The following is a 17,549-nucleotide window of genomic DNA, read 5'->3' as shown; positions in this document are numbered from 1 at the left end:
GTTTCATCGTAGTCAATGCCTGGTTTTTGTGCAAATCCTTTTGCTACTAATCGTGCTTTTCTTCTTTCTAGCTCTCCATTTGGTTTTATTTTCTTCTTTAATACCATTTTACAACCAATTACATTAATTTCTTTGTTTCTATCCTCGAGCACCCAAGTTTCATTTTTTAAATGAGCTTTTATTTCCTCTTTTATTGCTTCATTCCATTCCTCTGAAGATTCTAAAGTTGAATCTTCATTGCAGGTAGCTGACATTTGATAATCTTTTGTCCACAGAGGAGGTTTTCTTTGCCTTTTCTGTGATACCCTTATTTCATCAGTGTCTAAATGTTCATTTGAGCCTAGTGAGTCATCAGGTTGATTTTCAATATCATTTGAGCTTGGTGAATCATCAGGTTGATTTTCAATATCATCTTCAAAAATAATATCATTTTCCATTTCACTATCATTTTCTTCTTCAAATATAGTGTCAAAATCAGACTGGTCATCATTATTTTCGCTCTGTTTGATCGGAATAATGCAAAAATCTTGATCTTTTTTATCACTTTCTTTTATTTTATTTTGCTGAAGAAGTTTGTAATCATTTACATCTTCATTTCTTTCATAGTAAATTTTTGAAAGAACTTTTACATCTCTTGCAATTTTAACCTGCTTTTGTTGTGGCATCCAAATTCTGTATGCTTTTGAATTGCTTGCATACCCCACAAATATTCCTTGCTCCGCTTTTGGATAAAATTTTCCTTTTCTTGAAGCTTTGTTTAATACAAATACTTTTGATCCAAATACTTTCAAGTGTCTTACTGAAGGCTTTCTTCCAGTCCATTTTTCATATGGCGTTAAGTGTTCAGTAGCTTTTGAAGGGCATCGATTTCTTATATAGTTAGATGTGTTAATAGCTTCAGCCCACATATATCCTGGTGGATTTGATTCTATCAGTAAACATCTTGCCATATCCAATAATGTTCTATTTTTTCTTTCAACCAAACCATTTCATGCGTGTATGGAACTGTTAGTCTTCGCCTTATACCACTTTCTTTCAAGAACTTGTCAAATTCACCATTACAATATTCTTTGCCGTTATCTGTTTGCAGAAACTTGATTTTATTTCCTGTTTGATTTTCCACCTCATATTTATATTCTTTGAAACGTTCAAAAATTTTGTCTTTACTTTTCAAAAAATATACATAGCAGTATCTTGAATGTTCATCAATGAATGTTCCAAAATACTTATTTCCTCCAGGTGTAGTTACTTTCATAGGACCTACAATGTCAGAATGTATGACTTCTAATAAGCCTACATTATTTGCAATCTTTCTTGATTGAAATGGTGTTTGTGTCAATTTTCCTTTAATACACGTTTCACATTCTCCAATTTTGTCTTTCATGTTGAAGGTTAATCCATTCAAAGATTCATTTTTTAAAGCTGTTTTTAAGTCAACCTCGTTTAGATGACCTAACTTCTTATGCCAATCTATGATCTCAGGTTCTTTTGTATAGTTTGATTTTTCATTTACCATTACAGATTTTGTCCTTTTGACATGATAAAGACCACCCTGGCGTTCTGCTGCCACAATTACATTTCCTCTTTGGTTTTGGACGACAGCTTTCTCTTTTTCAAAAATCACTTTAAATCCTTTATCTGTTATTTTACTGACACTCATTAGATTTGTTGCCAAGTCTGGTACAAACAGAGTGTTATTCAAATGTATGATTTCAGAATTTTTTAATTCCAGCGAAACCGTTCCTGTTCCAGAAACGTCAGATGTCTTTCCTTTAGAAGCAAGTTCCAAAATTCCGTTTGAATTTTTGATATCTCTGAACTGTGATTTCTCTCCACACATGTGCGATGTACATCCACTATCAATACACCAATCAGATGAAGTAGAACCTAAAATGTTCAAATTTGAAGAGAAACATTCAGCCTCTGCTTTGAAACTATCTCCCATTTGTTTGGATCTACAGTTATGTTAATACAATATTCAACAAAATATTTGGCTTTGTGTCCTATTTTTCCACATCTAAAACATATAACTTTGAAACCTACTTTTGTAGTGTTGTTCTCATCTTGTTTCTTATGACTATAAGTGTTGTGAATACCTTTCTTGGAGTTGAACTGCTTTGTTTTGCAATACAATGTATCTTCATTATTCGTACAAGTGTCTTTTGACCTAGCTTCACTCTCCTCAATTACTTTTATTTTTAAATCATTAGGAGAAGGTAAAGTGTCTCTAGACTCAATTGCTACCCGGAAATTTTCAAATGATGATGATAAGCTGTAAAGTAGCATAATGCTAAGTAAGTCTGAATTGATAATGATGTCCATTTCTTGAAGTTTGTCAACAATCTCCATAAATTTGTTGACATTATCCCTAGCATCTTCTCCATCTTTCATTTTATGAACTATTAACTGCTTTAATAATGTGGCTTTCCTTGCAGGACCAGAACTTTGGTAATTGTTCTGCAGGCAATCCCATACTTCTTTGGAAGTTTTGCAGTTTTTTACTAATTTCAATTCACTAGGTGAAATTATCAATATTAGTTCTGATTTTGCTTTAAGATCTTTAACTATCCAGGCATTCTTACCAACTTCATCCTCAGGACATTTGTTCTCCCCAGATACATAATCCATTAGGTTTTGTTGGATAGCTTCAGCTTGAATTTTCCAAGTGTCATAATTTTAGAATAGAGTAGAATAGACTTTATTTCCAAAAATGCTACAGATAACAGTTTTGAATGTACAACAGTTAAAAATGTACAACTAATACAACGAGTATAATTAACATTTTATTATAATACTAGCATCCTGGAAATATAGGACCTCTGAAGGAAAGCCTGTATAGAGGTTCCATCATTTAAAATTAACATCATAATAAAGAGTCAGAGCGAAAGTACTAACATATTAATAAACATGAAACACAGTACCAATAATATTTCTAAATAGAACGCCACAACACAATAACACTTTTTCAATTTTTAATTAAATAACAACATTTCTGTCCGTATTATAATTATATAAAAAATAAAATATTATGCTTGGATTTTTAAAAGAAAATCGATATTTTCATTGAATAAAAGCCATATTTTCAATCGTTTAGAAAACAAACTTAAACTTTTACATTGTGTTAATACTTCAGGAATAACATTTAACATTTTTGGACCTAAGAATTTGTAACAATTTGTAAAAAATACTGAATTAGGTTTGGGTACTACTACTTTTTGCTTACCTCTTAACTTGTCCTTGAACAAGTTATGTATTATAGGTTCAGTACCACTTATAACATAGAAAATTCTTAACACCTTAAAAACAAACATATATTTAAGAGGAAGGATTTTTAAATTAACAAATAATGGTCGAGATGGTTCCATCTTGCCCTTACTTTTAATCATTCTGACAAAATGTTTTTGCAGTTTGAACACAGATTTCAAGTTGGTTTCATACGCCCCTCCCCAGCAGAATAAACCATAGTCAATTCTGCTATGTACCAGAGAGAAATATAGCATTCCTAAAACATTTTCTGGACATAAATTTCTTGGGAAATAAAAATATCTTAAATAGCTATTTAATTTATTCTTTAACTGCTCTATGTGACATTTCCAATTTAATTCTTGATCCAAGATTAAATCCAAATATTTGATCTTTTTTGTTTGTTCTACCGTCGCACACACAGAACACTGTGAATTATTAGAATTATTAATTATTTTGTTTCAAAGGTTCAATTCTATAGCCAAAACTCATTTTACTTATTTTTAAGCACAGAATACTGTAAAATGATTATTTTATTATTCCAAATGGCCCATAACCTTTATTGGTGAAATTAAAGTTAATGAAAGAATAAATTGTTATAAACTCTTTTATTTTCTTACAAACACAACATAACACTGAATTATATTTTGTAAAACAACTGCATATGTAAAATGTAAAAACATATGATGGTCCATTACTAATCCAGACTAGATGAGTTGTCAACATACTTTACTGTGATTAAAAATAGGCCTACGTTCTTTGGCCCATAGCCGAAGCTATGGCCAATTGTGGATGAAAACTGGTAAGTTACGGTGTTTGTTGAATAGCAGTTACGTTTTTATCCCCGTTAAAATTTGGTACCTAACATGTTACAGAAAAAGACAATGGAGCGATTGCTACGCAAACAAGAGAGTAAGCCAGTGAAGATGAGTGCCAAAGGTCGAGCAGTGAGACGCCAGGTTCCAACTGTGACTTTGACCAACAACCTGCAAGGAATTGCTATCACATTGCCTCCTGATATTGAATTTCCACTTAAACCTTTAAGGTAAGACAGCATCGTGGAAAGGGTAAAAATTAAGCGGTATTAACTGTTACCAAAATTGCAAGTAAAAGTCTGATTAAATCTCCAATTGCATAAGAATTTCCTACTTATAGTAGGAAAAAAATTGAGTAGAATTTGTTAAAAAAAAAAAAAAAATACAACATTTTTAGAATAGAGTCATAGAACATACATAACACAATTTGTTTGTATTCAAAATCAAAAAAAGTTGATCCTCTTTTGTCTCAGGCATGGCTTTTTCACCTATCAGCACAGTCATTTAATGCCTTAAAAAATGAAAAAATCTTATAGTTCTGGAAATTGCTTTAAAATGCCCTCCTAGGTGTCTATTTTAAACAACAACAAAAAACCCATGGTGGGGGGTCGGAAAATGGCCGCCATCTTGGATTCTAGGTGCCATTTTTAGGTTTTTCCTAAATATCTCGAAAACTTTAACTTTTTGTATACTATATTAAATTAGGAAATTTAAGAAGGTAAAATAAATCCTGTAAACATGTAAAAACGTAAATAACTTAAAATTTTGTTGAAAAGGTTAATTATCTATGTAGGCCAACATCTATTTCTGAAGCAAGGACCCATACTTAAATCAACAATGCACTTACTACTCAGAATTAACTGTATGCATGTTTTGTACCTCAATAAGTGGGATTTTAAAACAATTCAGTGCAAATGCTTTGCACGGGTCGGCTAGTATATGGGTGTTTCCAAACTTTCTCCCGAAACTTTGTGGTCATGTTCCTTAATTAAAGCTGTGAAAAGGTAACTTTTAAGGGAAATTCCTTCTTAGTCAGTTTGAGAGGACTACAGACTATTGCGTAGTGTGACAGTTTGACCGGAGTCAGCCAACTTCGCTTTGATAGTGTAGGTGCCCAAGTGAGCTACAACCTATCTTGGATAATGGATAATAATATATTTATACACCTAAAGAAAAAACAAAAACATTGTTTATCCACTGGCAATTAAGTAAAATATTATATTTTTATATTTGGTATAGACTTTTATTATTCATTGTAAAGAACAAATTACCATTTAAAATAATAGTTGTTAAGCGCAGCAACGCATGCCGGGTAGCTGCTAGTAAAGAAATATAAAAGCTTAAAGAGTCCATGTGGTACTTACTTTTGACTTGTTCTTGTTTAGATTTCTTTAAAGTGAATAATCTGATTTCATCGATGGAGTTATTTATCGTAGAAAGCACAGATTAACTATGTTGGTCACCATGGATGAAGTAAAAACAAAACACTCAGATTTGGAAAATAAATGTTTGTTCTAATAAACGTAAACAAACATTCAGTTGGATATGTATTTTTGGACATCACTCACCTTATCGGAACCAGGAGAACACAGTCCTTGTCATGACAGTTCATTGTACACACACATTAATAAAAAATGCAAAAATAAAAATTAAATCACAGACTTAAGTTCTCTAACTCCGACATTTCGCCGCACCAATATCAACATCCGGCGGCGTTTACAAGGTTATTTTTCTCACGTAAAAATAAATCACAACGCTCAAAACGTTTACGTGAGAAAAATAACCTTGAAAACGCCGCATGTTGATATTGTTAAGTTTCCCTTTTTACGACTTTTTAGCCTAGAAAACATTAACAGTAAAAAGGGTATTATATGAAAAATATGAATGGATTGTAAGTTGCTAGTCTAGGAGGGAATGACTGTAAGGCAAAATATTTTAACTCCGTAGTTGAAATATTTTGCCTTACAGTATTCCTGTTATTATTTATTTGTGTATGTAAATAAATAAAAAGCCTTGTGTTCTCTTAACTATTTTTAGTAAAAACAGGGGTTTCATAAAAAAATTGGTGAGGTTTAACTGTCTGTAAAACTATTATAAGACAAATATTTCATATTAATACCCCTGCATACGGTAGCTCAAACAGTTTTGTTTACATTGATTGAAACAGCTGTGTTGATTGTTGTTCTAATCGACAACCTAAGTACTTATTCTTTTAACTAAACTTTGAGTTGTATTTTCTTTTAAACATGTTTTCCGTCAAGAAAAGGCTAAGTGTGTAGCTAAGTGAACTAAAGTCAGTCACTCTAGTATAACGGTCATTTTATGATGTCAAAAACATAGTTTATTCCAACAAAACTTGAAATTTAGCACATCTACTAGAAAGAACCAGAGATGCAGTCTCCATTGTAACAAGAGAAATATTGCTCATGTGGGCTGAAATAATCATACTCTGGTCGACCGTAGAGCAAAAAATGGTTGACATGTTGAAGCTTATTGGCTATATGTATTTAAAATCTTTTTGATGTCAGTTATTCAACAAAATAAATTGTTTTTATCTTTTCTCATTTTCTTTTTATTTCATAACTAAACCCCACTATTATTTTATGAAAACCCTGTACATAACGCACTTAACAATAGAAACGTACACCAGTACTATAAACTATTTTCTTGGGCTTTTTCCATTATATTTCGATACAAATCCTTAGGCCTACTAATTTCATCCATCATGTCACTCACAATTGTCCCTCACCTCACCGTCTACAGGAAACAAACACAAAAATAATAGCAATACAACACAACAATGAATGTTTCGATTATTTATAACCAAACACATTTTAATCTAATTATGACGACCTTGAATCAAAAGTATCATCAACAATGATATTTTTAGTAAAAGACTAAAAAGAAGAACTTTTGAATATCAACGCATGTGTCAAAAACAGTTGTTTTTAAACCAGTCTGACAAAATATTGTTTTTACAAAAAAATGGAATCTCATTTTACAAATGAAAAAGATTTCTTAGTTTGTAATAAAATAATAACTGGACGATTTTTTACAAGTAGGATACTCTAATATGTTGAAAGCACTATAAAATTAAATATTTATGGCCATTTTTTATATGCAGTAGGTTCCCCCATTATTGTTTTTGAAACACAATGGTTTATTTGACAAAAATCAAAAGCAAAACAAAGAAAAAATAGCCATAGTTAGCTTCAAGGTCAAGCTATTAGCTTGCTCTGACAATCGTCTGCTCCTTACACAACAGTCTACTGTGCGCTTTTGCTATCTCATTACAGTTTGTGATTGGGTGAATAGTAACCATGGCAACTTGTTGTATGTGTGGATGAAGAGAAACCAAAGAAAGATTATAATAACAATGAGCAGTTTGGCCCGTCCTACGTACGGGAATCGAGTAGTCCATTAAAACTATATGATTCAGAACAGCTAGTTTACAACTTGGTGACCGATTCACACACACTGGCTTTGAGTACAGTAGCTACATACCACCTTCCACTGCATAGGCCTACTATCACTTACTGTACCTTATATTACCACCTTGGCCACTGAAACCTCTAAAATGATCCTGGCCTCCCGTTCTCTTCTATCCCCTGCCATTTCTAAGGAAGATACCTTTAAAAGTTTAAGTATCTTCTCTCCGCCATGCAAAGCCTGCCTAGCCCATCCGAGATCTGAGCCTTTTGGAATGTACCCCTTTATCAAGTTTCTGAATCATACAGTACTACTGGGATAGTTATGATATGGTATGAATCGATTTTGGGTTCTACTGACACCCTGCAGCTTACTGGTCAGTTTTCTGGAGACCTACTACACCGGTTGACATTTTCATGTGTACTGTATGCAGTCATACTTATATTCAAACATTTAGAAAAAGATGTATCAACACGTAAACCACTTATATCTTAAAGGATTAGACGGATTGCATTTATGACAAAACTTGATTATACGTTTAAAATGTTTAATTCAAAATTACACAATCTCCTGATAACATAGATCTTTTACGGTAGGTAATAAACTGCATTTTAAAGTGAAATAGTGTGTAGGCAAACTCTGAATCAATATTTTTGTATACAAACAACTTGTAACATAAACATTTCAATGACAGTTAGAAACCAGCTGTTAGTTAAACCACCACTAAAACGACTTTAACTCTTCCGTCGGCTGCTAGACTTAAAAAAAATTAAAACGTAATTTCTAAAAAACTGGGACCTTAAACTAAAATTATGGCTCCGACATTCCCTAGTTCTCAAAATTATCTTTCTTTCAACACAAAAATCATGAAAATCCGTCGAGTGGTTGATTCAGAATCGTGAAATAAAAAAACACTGTTTTGTTTTAATATTATAGATGAGAAAGAACGTCATCCATTGTTATCTTTATCCTATTTTACAACTGTTGTTATTATCTTTAAGACTAATTACTATGATTTTATGCAGTTTTATGAGTTATCTAATGTTTTTATAGACATTCTTATGTCTAATTTTCTGAAACAACGTGTAGTAGTAGCCTATGCTGACTACGGTAGCAGTAGCTTGCAGTACAGTGCTAGACTGTCTATTGTTCAGTTTTTTTACGTCATTTATTGCTGTACGTACAGTGTTGTGTAATTTTTGTTTTGCTTGAGTGAGCGTGATTTTAAATGTTAAACGTTAGCAGTTTTTATTATTGTTAATGACATAACAATCACGATTGTGCAATACTATTTTTTGTATTTTAATTATGTAAAATGCAAATTATTTATCACATTACCATCCATTTTATACAGTATTAGGTGTTTTTATGGGTATTATGTTTATGCCATATTGGCTTTCAGTTATCCATGGTCTCCCTCGCCTGGGTTGATCGCACTGCCTGGCTATTCCGTTTTCAGAAACGATCGCTTAGGAAAAACAGGTGGCGGCGTTGCCGTTTATGTAAAGGACGGTTTGCAAGCCAGGCAGTTGTATGAGTCCCCGGGTGAGTACTCTGCTAAACCCAAATTCATTTTTTTGGAAATTCGTTTGTGTGGTTCGGATGCTCTTCTCCTGGGGACATGTTACCGCCCTCCGGGAGTGGGGCATTTGGCCGACTTTGAAAATACTCTCTTGCGCTTCATGCCAGGCTACAGTCGTGTCTTGATCATGGGTGACTTTAACTGTGACTTACTCAAACCTTGACGTTACGATTGCAGACAATTGTCAAACATGTTTGACTCTTGCAACATGACGATACTACCACTGGACCCGACCCATCACACTGCTGAAGCTGACACCCTACTAGACCTTATTATTATAAGTGATCCCGAATTTTCAGTCCACCATGGCCAGCTTCCAATCCCTGCCATTTCTCGACATGACCTAATTTATTGTGCCCTTGCCACGAGAGCTCCCAAGCCCAAACAAAAGCTTATCTCTTACAGAGATTTTAGAAATTTTAATGAAGCAAATTTTTAGTCTGATGTAAATTTAACACCTTGGCACTCCATACATACCCTGGAGTCAGTTGATGATATGGTGGATTCACTTAATGAAACCATTTTAAAATTATATGACAAGCACGCTCCAATTGTCAACCTTAGGGTTAGTAAAAGTCGATCCGTTCCTTGGATTAGTGAGGAGATCATTGGCTTAATGGCTCGGCGGGACTCAGTCCATCGCAGAGCCAAAAGAACTAGGGATCAGGGGCTCATGGCCCACTACCGCCAGCTTAGAAATAAAGTAAAACAGCATTTACGTAATGCTCGACTCCAATATTTTCATAGATTGTTTCCCGAAGGAAAACAATCCTCTGCTGCTTGCTGGCGTAATCTAAAACGTTTTGGATTTGGAAAGCAAGTTAAAGTTGTTCCCATATCAATTCCCTTGAACGATTTGAATAATTATTTTTTATCAATTTCATCACAGACAAACGGTACAATAATTCAGAACCATTTAACTGAGTTAAAATTACGTCTCTTGCCAAATTCCATCACTAAATTTAACTTGAAGCCAATATTGCAAATTGATGTTTTGAAGGCTATAAGGCGGTTAACGTCTGACGCCACTGGTTCTGACAGAATCCCAATTTCTTTAATTAAACGAATCTTGTTTGCTCTCCTTCCAACATTAACTTTCATATTTAATACTTAACTAAGATCAGGTATTTTCCCAGAAAAGTGGAAGTCTGCGCTTGTCCGTCCCTTGAATAAAATCTCATCCCCATCTCTCCCGCAAGACTACAGACCAATTAACATTCTTCCCGCCCTTTCTAAAGCACTAGAAAGAGTCATTCACTCTCAAGTTTCTGATTTGGCACAAAATAACATCCTCAATAGCTTTCAATCAGGTTTTCGTAAATCATACAGCACTGAAACAGCAATGCTTCATGTAACTGATGACATACGACTTGCTATGGATCGCAGCCAATGTACTATCTTAACATTATTTGACTTCAGTAAAGCCTTCGATACCGTAAACCATAGCATTCTTCTAGCTAAACTCCAACTTTTAGGTTTTTCTGATAATTCACTAAAATGGATGAGATCATATCTTCAGAGCCGAAAGCAGTGTGTGTGTCATGACAACTTGACGTCCGACTGGAGACATGTTCCCTGCGGAGTTCCCCAGGGTTCAATTCTTGTTCCTCTGCTTTTCACCATTTACATCAATAACATCAGTACAGTTCTACACCATGTAAAGTTTCATTTGTACGCTGATGACTTGCAAATCTATTCTCGTTTTAAAGTGAGCGATGCAAATGAAACTATACAATTGATGAACCATGACATCGTCAGAATTGTTCAATGGGCAGAAAGGAATGGACTTAGACTCAATCCTGACAAGACAAAGCCAATCATCATAGGTCACTCACGGTTACTCAACAAAGTGGACTTAGACATTTTACCAAAATCACTGTAAATGGAACCACTTTGCAATACCAGGACAAAGTAAAAAGTCTTGGTTTGACTTTAAACCGAACATTGGACTGGACTGACGCGGTGGTAAGCACTTGTAAAAGAGTGTTTGCCGCTGTTCACACGCTGAAGAAGATGCAACGACTTCTACCTTTTCACATTAATCTCTTACTGGTCAAATCACTCGTGTTGCCACACTTCAACTACTGCAACACTGTGGTTAATGATATGACTGTGGTTTTGGCAACAAAATTACAACGTGTACAAAATTATTGTGTTCGATTCTTGTTCAATCTTAGGCGTGATGACCATGTCACACCCTATTACATAAATGAATCAATTTTGAAATTAGAAGACATCAGAAAAATACGAATACTTTCCATTACTCATTCGGCCATCAATCTTGGAATTCCAAATTATCTTGCAAAGAATTTTAAATTTTTGAATGAAAGAGGCGCAAGGGATACCCGCTCTGGCTCGTCCACGCTTCGCATTCCTCATCACAGAACAACTGTTTATAACAAATCATTTTTAGTAACAGCATGCCGCCTATGGAACTCCATACCTTTTCATATTAAATCTATAGAAAACCGATCCCGGCTGATGGTGACGCTGAATGGATATTACCTTGACCGGATGGCCGTGGCTTGGCGGGATGGCGTGCGTTAGGCCTAGATGCAACAGAGGGTGTTCGTGTGTGTGTGTGTGTGAATGTATGTTAGGGAAGATAAAATAAATTATGATATTTTATAACTTGTTTTGTTACAAACTGTGTTGTATTTTTTGTTATTATTTTGTTGTTATCATTAGTTTTTTAGAGGTTAACTGTAAGAAAGGCGAAAGGACCATGAGGTCCTAAGTTCGCCTCAATAAAGAAGGATTTTCATTTCATTTCATTCATTTCCCTCCCCCCATTAGCCCGGATAATTGAGGTTCTACTATATCCTGTTAGTCCGGCCATCTTGTAGTCCGGCCAGTGGTCCGGTCCCGAGGTGGCTGAATCAAATTCCTTTTATTTATCAATATAACTAAATGTGCTAAAGGAAATATCACTTATCGAGGCACAAAAGCCTTTCCTTATCTCCTGCAAAGTTATCCCGACCCATAGTTTACTGTCTAAGCTATGTAAAACATTCACCAATAATGCACTTCATATTGGATTTGTTTTGGTTTTCTCAAACAAATAACTAAAAACTACACAATAACTATATACAAATTAAACACTACATGTACTAACTTGAGAAATAACTTTGATTCAAATCAAACAACAGCGCAAACGTAATTTGTCGTCAGTCACAGCCTCATTGCGCTCAAAGAAACAAAGAATTGAAATTTAAATTGTTTCATAAAGATTGAAAAATAAAACATGTATTTTATTTAGATTATTATGATGAAGATGTAAACAAATATTATTCTTGTTATAAACTTCTTACAAAAGACATGTATTTAAATAAAATGTTATTGATTTAGTTCATTCCTAATTATTATTGTCACGAAAACTATCGACGGTCGTGATACATGGCGCAGCGTGATGTAAACCTACAGATCCAACAAGAAATTGAAGAGAACAGACTTCAAAGAAATCAAATCCATGTCAAGCCTCCAGACAATTTTTCCTTCAACCCCTATGATTGGAGTGCGTGGAAGAAACGCTTTGAAAGATACAGGTCAGTCAGCGATCTACATAAAGCACCTGGGAAAAGGCAAGTTGATATTCTTTGCTACTGTACGGGGGATAAGGCTGAGGAAATATTTGATTCCTTTAAGCCCCGAGTTTACAAGCTACACGCCGGCTTTTTTACACGCAGCTAGTAAAATAGCTCAGTGTGAACGAAGTACTCGCTCAAAAGCTCTTGAAAAAGTTGACGCTGCCGCTACTTTACATGCCAACTCGCCAGCTTTTGAGCGAGTAGGCGTGTAAAGTAGCCCAGTGTGAACACAGTTGCTTGTGCTTGTGCGCATGTTACACAAAGATGTTGGAGGATTTGGTTCGAGCCAGCTACTTAGCGAGTGGAAAAAGCATCGTGTGAACGACTACAAGCGCACTCGCCGACGTCTTTCTACACGTTTGCGAGTTGCCGAGTGGACAAGCTCCGTGTGAACAAATACAAGCACACTCGCCAACTCGCCGGCTTCTTACACGCCGGCGAGTAGCTTGTAAACTTGCACCGTGTGAACGAGGCTTTAATCTAATCCCTGACGAGTTGGAGACTTATGAATTGATTATGGGGAAATTCGAAAACCATTTCCTTCCCAAAACAAACATAATTTATCAGCGTACTAAATTTCTTAGACGAAAACAGCAATCCTCAGAGTCTGCTGAAAACTTCATCACTGACTTACATACTCTTGCAAAACCATGCAACTGGGGGGATTTAAGGGATGAAATGAATGAAATGATTCTCATACAATTTATCGTTGGAATGAATGGTCAAAACCTTAGTGATCGCTTACAGTTACAAAGCTCACTAAAATTAGAATCTGCAGTTGATGCTCTTCGTAGTTCAGAGGCTGCATTAGTTAGGCAAAAACTTGACCTAGCTGATCCCTTCGTTGATCGGGTAAAATTAAACACCACTTCCAAAAAGTCTTTTTGTAACAAAACTGTTTCTAATAACCATGGAAAATCTAATTCAGGGATCCTATGTAAATGGTTTGGTAATACGCCATCTCATCGCCGAGGCTTGTGTCCTGCCAAAAATGTTCGGTGTAACAACTGTAAAGCAAACGGCCACTTTTATCAAGTTTGTTCTAAGCAAAAGGTTAATGAAGTCAGTAGTGAACCTCAGTTTTTTAATCAATCTTGTACAAATTCATCAAATTCTGAAGAATTCATAGGTAAAATTACCGAAAACAGTGCTCTCTAAACCCTGAATCTTGGGTAATTGACCTCAGGTTTAATGATTCTGACATTATTAAGTTTAAAATCAATACCGGAGCAGACATTTCAGTTTTGCCAGCTAATATCAAGCTAAACAAAAAAGTTCCATTGGAACATACTTGTAAAAGACTCTCAGGACCGGATGGGACTCAGTTATCTGTATGAGGGATGGTAAATGTAAAGTTAGAGTATAAGAACAAATCTTGTTTCGAACGTTTTTATGTAGCAGGAAAATGTAAAACACCGCTCCTAGGTAAAACAGCCTTTGAAAAGCTTAACCTTCTACAAGTTGTCCGAAGTGTGCCTTCGACTTCGAGGAATTACAGAGAAAAGTACAAGAGAAATATGACTCCAGGCATGCTGCCAAATCTCTTGGAAGTTTGAAATCTGGGGACAGCGTTTGGATATCTGACTTGGGAAAACCTGGAACGGTTGTAAAAACAGGAACTGAACCACGATCATATATTGTCAGGACTGATACAAAAGACCTAAGAAGAAACCGTTTCCATCTTCTACCATTTCCAGATAATTTAAAAAGTACACCCTCACCAGACAATGTGACAGAACGAAATTCAACAAGTGTGTGTACCAGAAGCCCAAAACCACGAGAGGACAACTCAAGTTACAAGACGAGACACGGACGTGAAGTACATCCTCCAAGGAAACTCGATCTTTAAGGAGGGGGATGTTTCATAAAGACTGCAAAATAAAACATATGTTTTATTTAGATTATTATGATGAGATGTAAACAAATATTGTTAGTGTTATAGACTTCTTACAAAAGACATGTTTAAATAAAGTCTTATTTAATTTAGTTCATTCCTGATTAAATTATTGTCACGACAACTATCACGGTCGTGATACATAAACAACTGACCTTTGACAGTAACGGAGCAAAATTCCCGGCGATCGATAATTTGAAGCCTTTGGAACATACCGACGAATTAACCAGCCACGGCATATATGCGTACTATACGAATAGTTGCTCTCAGCGACGCTCTCAATTTAAGGTAAAAACACATCGTCACAGTCATCACTAAAGAGGTTTAAAAAATCAATTTTCTTCATTTAATTTAAACTTCAAATTTAGATTGAAGTTATTCGATCTTAACTCTAACTCACTAATTTGAAAAGAATCTTGATGGTCTGGCGCAATCCTAAATCAGGCCTACTTAAGCCTGATCAGCTTTTTTAAGGTGGATTATCAAAGTTCTACTGCACATTATTAATTTATATTTGTTTATTTCTTAACTTTATTTGCTTGAGTACCTACATACTAACCTTGTTCTGATTTGTTGGCAGGTGTAGATCTCCTCACCCTTTACCTAAATGTGCTGTACTTGGCTGCAAAAATCCTCGAAGGTATTCCTGCTCAAAAACTGGCGTCTCTCTTTGTAGCCTACAATGCTATAAGAAAAACCTCAGCCTAAACGACACTCGAAGCACATAAAATTGCTGTGATTTTAGTTTTTAAGACTACAATAAATTATTCACTAAAAGCAAATATTGTTTTCCTAGTTTAAACAATTTAACTAGTTGGCTGTTGTGCAATTCAGCACAGTACACAATAGTTATTTTCCTACAGTCGGACAAAGTTGGCTTCCTTGTACTGTTTATAGTACAGAAAGCTGCAAATTGCTGCATATTTATACTTTGTCATACGGTTTATACTTTGGCGCACATCAGGATTCCAACGAAACAACACAAAACAGTGTGGTTCTATTATGCACGTAATCCGTGTACGCTTGGAAATAGGTTGGCAACACTTAAAGATAATAATACTAAGAGCAGCTGATTTACTATTATAACTACCATATAACCTGTCATTTTGTGTTTATAGTTTCTGTATTTCTGAATTTTCTGGACTTTTCTTTTAAACGTTTTTAAAACATTCCTAAGATCTTAATAAACAAGAAAATACCTTAAAGCATTTTTTTAGGCGCGGAAACCACTTCAAATTCCAAAAACATACGGAACTATTTTCTCAAGTCGTGGAGAACATTGCTTGCGGTGGAAAAATAGCGGAGTGATGGACCGGTGACTACTTTCTCTAGGGCACCTATTTGTGTTGCCAGCTGAACCAAAAAACATGTTGTATAATGTTTGAAAGACTAATTATTTATATGTTTTATAGTGACTGTAGGAAAAATATAATGTGTAAAACGAGTGCAAAAGGCCTTTGCTGCATTCGAGATCATTCGTAAACATTGCTCTCGTGTGCAGCAAAGTGCCACTTTGCTCACTAGTTACACAAATAACTATTGTGTAACAATTGGGCGTTGCTGCACACCACATAAATATTTACGCACAAGCCGTATGCGAGTGTAGAAAGTTTCTCGAGTGCAGCAAAGGCGGTTTGCCCTTGTGTTACACATATATTTTTTTCCTACAGTTACTACAGGGTGCGGCAAAATAACCTCCCTATTTTTAAACGTAAATAAAAAAACAGGTTTTCAAGATAAAACAGTTTTTATTTTTTTTACTTTTCTCTAACAAGGGAAGTTTACTTTTACTTAATTTTAAAAAGAATGTCTGTTAAATGGTGACCATGGCTGTTGATACACTGCTGCAGACAAACTCTGAAGCTGTCGTGGACTCTCTCGAGCATGGCTTGAGGTATTCGCAGAATTTCCTGGCGTATTGCCTCTTTCAGGTCTGGCAGATTCCTGAGGCGACGTTTGAACACCTCGGCCTTCAAGTAACCCCATAAAAAATATCACATGGAGTGAGATCTGGGGATCGTGCTGGGGATGTCCCCTCCCCAAGAAATTAATTAGCCAGGAAACATCTGCCGCAAAACGGTCATTGTTAACCGAGCAGTATGAGATGTGGCACCATCCTGCTGAAACCATACATGTTCAAAATACCTCTGGTTCAAAAAAATTCTGAATCATGTTAGTATACCTGTGTGAGTTCACAGTAAATGCAACGCCTTCTTCTTCGAAGAAATATGGTCCGATGATTTCAAGTCATGAAATAGCGCACCACACATTTACACGCTCGCTGTGAAGTGGTCTCTCGTCGATTTCATTGGGATTGTTTTGACTCCAATAACGATAGTTTTGCTTATTAACGTTGCCAGACAAATGAAAATGTGCCTCGTCACTGAAAAACACAATGGCGTCTGGTGGAAGTCGTTCCAAGATGTACTTCCGTGCAACTGTCAATCTCGTTGAGACAGTTCTTGCACAAAAACCATCTTATAAGGATGAAAATGGAGGTCCATGTGAAGGATTCGACGAACACTATGGTCAGACATCCGAAGGGCGGCAGCGTGTTTGTGAGCTGATCATTGAGGGGACTGCAACACTGACTGCCTGACAGCATTGATGTTTTCAGGTGTACGCGCACTACAATGTCTTCCACCCCGTTTTTTCACAACTGAACCAGTCTCCCTGAAGTTTTTTTACCCACAAAAGAATAGTCTTTCTGTCCGGTACAGATCCACGAAGAGAAATTTGATATCGCGTTCGAAAAGCACGCTGTGAGTATAACAGACTCATTGTTGCGAATGAACGCTTCAACCGCTAAGGCTTTGTGTTTCATTCGTCCACGCCATAATGGCGACTGGTGTCGACAGCCGCCATCCCCCCTAAGTGTCTCCCACTACTCACCACGACGCAACAAAAATCGGGAGATTATTTTGCCGCAAACTGTATTACCATTGACTATACACAAAATAGACTTCCCATGTGATATAAAAATTTGTAGCCAAGAAAAT

General features: G+C 35.6%; 1 protein-coding gene across 2 annotated transcripts in view; it reads left to right on the top strand.

Annotated features, from left to right (window-relative positions):
- LOC129004942 (INO80 complex subunit B-like) overlaps positions 1-15,326 on the top strand; it is a 58,905-nt gene extending 43,579 nt beyond the window's left edge. For both annotated transcript variants that reach the window (XM_054433662.1, XM_054433663.1), the window contains 2 exons: positions 4,119-4,288; positions 15,131-15,326. In XM_054433662.1, coding sequence (XP_054289637.1) covers positions 4,119-4,288; positions 15,131-15,278 — 318 coding nt within the window. In that variant the 3' untranslated portion in view covers positions 15,279-15,326. The remainder of the gene's footprint in view (positions 1-4,118; positions 4,289-15,130) is intronic.
- The last annotated feature ends 2,223 nt before the right edge of the window (positions 15,327-17,549 follow it).

Source organism: Macrosteles quadrilineatus, unplaced genomic scaffold (assembly GCF_028750875.1).
Source record: "Macrosteles quadrilineatus isolate MER2022 unplaced genomic scaffold, UCM_ALF_1.0 Scaffold_13__1_contigs__length_4303367, whole genome shotgun sequence".
Taxonomy (NCBI): Eukaryota; Metazoa; Arthropoda; class Insecta; order Hemiptera; family Cicadellidae; genus Macrosteles; species Macrosteles quadrilineatus.
This window is presented reverse-complemented; position numbering and strand designations above follow the sequence as displayed.